We start from the raw sequence: 3,925 nt of genomic DNA on the forward strand, positions 1-3,925 counted from the left end.
CTAAATATAAATAACAGTACTATAATGAAATAAATTCTTCCAGAAAATGTCCAAAGTTTTTTGTAATTTTATTAACATTATCAGAACTTTATTCTATTAGCGACTGGTGCCCTAGTAGTAGGCACTGTTATGCATCAGAAATCAATTTGACTACAGGAACATCACAAAAAATAAAACATTTATTTGGATTCTAGACGAGTTTATTCATGTTAATTCAGGACCAACTGTTTTCATATATTTTCGTTCTGTTCAAAAACTCTTTCCTTGAAAAAGCCACAAGTTCTTTATAATTATTCTGAACTTTGCAGGTATAAGCAAGGAAATATTTAGAAGCGATCAATGTCTATTTAGGGAAATAACTAAATTCTGCTCAGCTTGTTTAATTTGAATAGGAGGACAAGTTCCTCCTATTCATGCTCTCATTCATATACAGCACCATTTTCAATAGCTTTCGGTCACCAAACGATCGTAGTTCTTGTTTTTAAGGCGGGAAAATAAACCGGAGGGAAACTCTTGTCGCATTTGCGAAATACAGGCGAAAAAATATCACATAATTAAAAATAATTAATAACCATTAATTAGTAAATCACAAAATCTAAAGTAAAGTTAATGATAAAGAAATTAACACCTTTCCTTTTAATGGAAATGAAAATTAAATGTGTCATTTTATGACATTCTCGGGCCAAGCCCCCCAAAAAATTAAACAACAAAAAAAGGGTGATTTCTCACATAAGAATTAAACTTAACTTACAGAGCTCCTTGTTTTATGACCTCTCTCCTCTCTCTAGTGTAGCTCTAGTTTTGCTAGCACGTTGAGGATGTGTTTCAAACATTTGACCAGGGGGATGAGGCATTTCATAACTAGGAACATCAGTGTTCACATTATCATCAAGATTACCTATAAGTTCCTCATTCACTGGTTCACTAACCTCTAAAGGTACAAGCTTTTCAACTGTTCGTGTACCGACATGACCTTTGCAGTACACATCTACAGAACGTATGACTCCTTCTGAATCAGGTCGAAGTTCAACAATTCTACCTAAAGGCCACTCACTTCTTGGAGATTCAACTTGGACCAAAACAACATCCCCAACTTTAAGATTATTCAATTCCCTAGCTCTATCAGAAACATAATGAGGTTCTCTTAAGGAAATTATATATTCATTCTTCAAGATCTTCTCAAACTTGGTAATGATACAAGACAATAAGGAAATTGCTTATTCAATTGATCATGGTCTATGTAAGTAGGATCAGATTCATCCGCTAAAACTACTGGTGGCATAGCTTCAATCGATCTGCCATATAGGAGATGTGAAGGTGACAAGGATTCTGGAGACATCCTATCACTGTTGATATAGGTGAGCGGTCTATTATTAACACGAGATTGAATCTCAACAACCACAGTCTGAAGTTCATCTAAACTGACTATCTTATGATACAAAACCTTTTGCAAACAATTCTTAACAACCTTAATCATCCTCTCATAGAAGCCACCTTGCCAAGGTGCTCTGGGAGCGACGAATTTCCAAACAATACCACGATTACTAAAATATTCTCGTATTTGAGGATCACTACATAGTTCCTCAAGAAACTTGGCAGTTGCTTTAAAGTTTGTCCCATTATCTGAAATTATTTGTTTGGGAACAGACCAGGTGCCACAAAACCGACGAAAAATTAATAAGAATGATTCTGCTGTCATATCTAAAGCCACATCTAGGTGAACTGCTCTTGTAGCTGTACAAGTAAACAAGCAGATATAAACCTTCCTTGGCTCATTATCTTCAGTCTTTGTAATGACAATAGGCCCAGAATAATCAACACCTACATTCTCAAATGGTCTGTTCAAAACAACTCTATGTAAAGGTAAAGAAGGGGGACCAGGGTAGACTCAGGGTTTACTTTCAACTTTCCTACAGAGAACACATTTTCTAATCACTTTGCGTAATGCTTGCCTTCCCTTGGGAATCCAAAGTTGTCAACGAATAGTAGCAAGAGTTTCCTGTACTCCTCCATGTAAATTATACCTATGTGCCTTTAGAATGAAAAAGTTAGTTAAATGTTCTCCTGGTGGAACTAGTACAGGATATTTGGAATTCACAGCACTCCCAGCATGCTGGAGGCGACCTCTTGACCTCATCAGTCCAATGGATGGATCAAAATACTGACCTAAGTCCTTAATCAAATCAGAACATTCCACAGACAAGCTATGTGGTTTCTGCAAAAGATCATACAAGCTCTTAAATTCAATAGGATCAGGATTCACAGAATAAAACAGCCAAGAAAAAGTTTCTTTAAACTTATTAAGTTGATAATATCTCAGCCAATAAACTGCTGTATCTGGTAAAGTTATCTTTGACACTCGATTTGGTGATATCTTGAGTAACAATATTTTCAGAAACTGAAATACTTATTTCGTTATCATGAAAATCTTCTCCAGAGAAGAACATTCTCTAACTTCAAACAAACATTCAACCTTAACTGGATCGATTTGTCCCTCCGCTGTTATCTCATAAACTACAACTTCATCCTTTTCACTTGGCCACAAACCTTCACATGGTAGCCAAGAAGGACCTTTAAACCATAAAGAATTTGACACTAAGTCTTTAACTTCAACTCCACGAGTCACTAAGTCAGCAGGATTTTCTCCAGTAGATACATGAAATATTTGATAATTGGCTGACACTTCTCTGATCTCAGCCACCCTGTTCTTGACATAAGTCATTTTGCAATTATCATTTCTGACCCATTGAATAGCAGCCTCGTTATCAGACCAAATCAACAGTTCTTGAAATATTAATATCACTTAAAATTTTGTAAATGTAGTTGGCTCATTTAGTTCCTACCCAAATTGATGTCAGTTCCAACTGTGGAAGAGTTTTTTTTTTTTAAGGGGAGCAACCTTAGCTTTTGCCACAACAAGATTACTTTCTCCATTTCCTACCAAATAGGCTGCACAACCATAAGCTTTGGTCGAGCTGTCACAAAATATGTGCAAAACATAGTTTACTCCTTGAGTTGCAACTTTGCGAGGTACTGAAAATTTACTAAGTGCCTTGAACTCTTCATATAATTCTGTCCAACTACTTGAAAATTCTTCGCCTAATGGATCATTCCAGGAGACATTAGTCCTCCAAGCAGCTTGAATAAGGATTTTACCCCTTATGATTACTCGACAAAGGAATCCTAGTGGATCAAAAACCGTTGAGACCAAGCTAAGTAAATTGCGTTTTGTGATTACTTCAGGTACAAACATTTTAGCCGACTTCAGACTAAGCATGTCTGAGATGATATCCCAATTCAATCCAAGAACTGAAGTTGTGGTAGGAACATCATAACCACTGTTATCTTCTTCAATTTTAGTTTTAAGTCTCTCATTGTCAGTTACCCAAGTCCTGAGTGGCATATTGGCACTCCTCAGTTGCTTGTTAGCCTCAGCATAAAATTCTAACAATTCTATTTCATTGGACATACTACCCTGAAGATTATCAACATAAAAGGATATGGCAATCAAATTCTTAAAGGGGCTACCTGAACTACTCAAATGATAGTCAAGTGTTGCCATCAACAAAAATGGAGATGATGTGCTACCAAACAGCACGCTAGCAAATCTTTGTCCAAACCTGCTTCTGGGTTCTGCAGATCTCAGAACCACAGAAACCTGACAAAATCTCGATCAACATTCTGCAGGCCTACCCTCAAAAAGGCCTTGCTAATATCTGCACAAAATGCAAAATCTTCGACTCTAAACTTTAACAAAACACCACTTCACTTCTCTGTCAGGGAGGGTCCCTAGATTAAACAATCATTGAGACAAGGATTATCCTTTCCATCTCGAGCACTGCAATTATACATTATCCTTAAGGGGGTAGTGTCTGAATCTTTAAGCACCCCATGATGCGGAATATAATGTGTATTAACACCAGCT

The 3,925-nt window shown here is 36.7% G+C and overlaps 1 protein-coding gene across 1 annotated transcript; it reads right to left on the reverse strand.

Annotated features, from left to right (window-relative positions):
• Nucleotides 1-764: 764 nt before the first annotated feature.
• On the reverse strand, nucleotides 765-3,562 carry LOC135200724 (uncharacterized). The gene is made up of 5 exons (XM_064229330.1): nucleotides 2,926-3,562; nucleotides 2,456-2,784; nucleotides 2,025-2,215; nucleotides 1,274-1,838; nucleotides 765-1,184 (listed from the first exon to the last, which is right to left on the reverse strand). The coding sequence occupies exons 1-5, from the start codon at nucleotides 3,560-3,562 to the stop codon at nucleotides 765-767; spliced, it is 2,142 nt and encodes a 713-aa protein (XP_064085400.1).
• Between the last annotated feature and the right edge of the window lie 363 nt (nucleotides 3,563-3,925).

Source organism: Macrobrachium nipponense, chromosome 27 (assembly GCF_015104395.2).
Source record: "Macrobrachium nipponense isolate FS-2020 chromosome 27, ASM1510439v2, whole genome shotgun sequence".
Classification (NCBI taxonomy): domain Eukaryota; kingdom Metazoa; phylum Arthropoda; class Malacostraca; order Decapoda; family Palaemonidae; genus Macrobrachium; species Macrobrachium nipponense.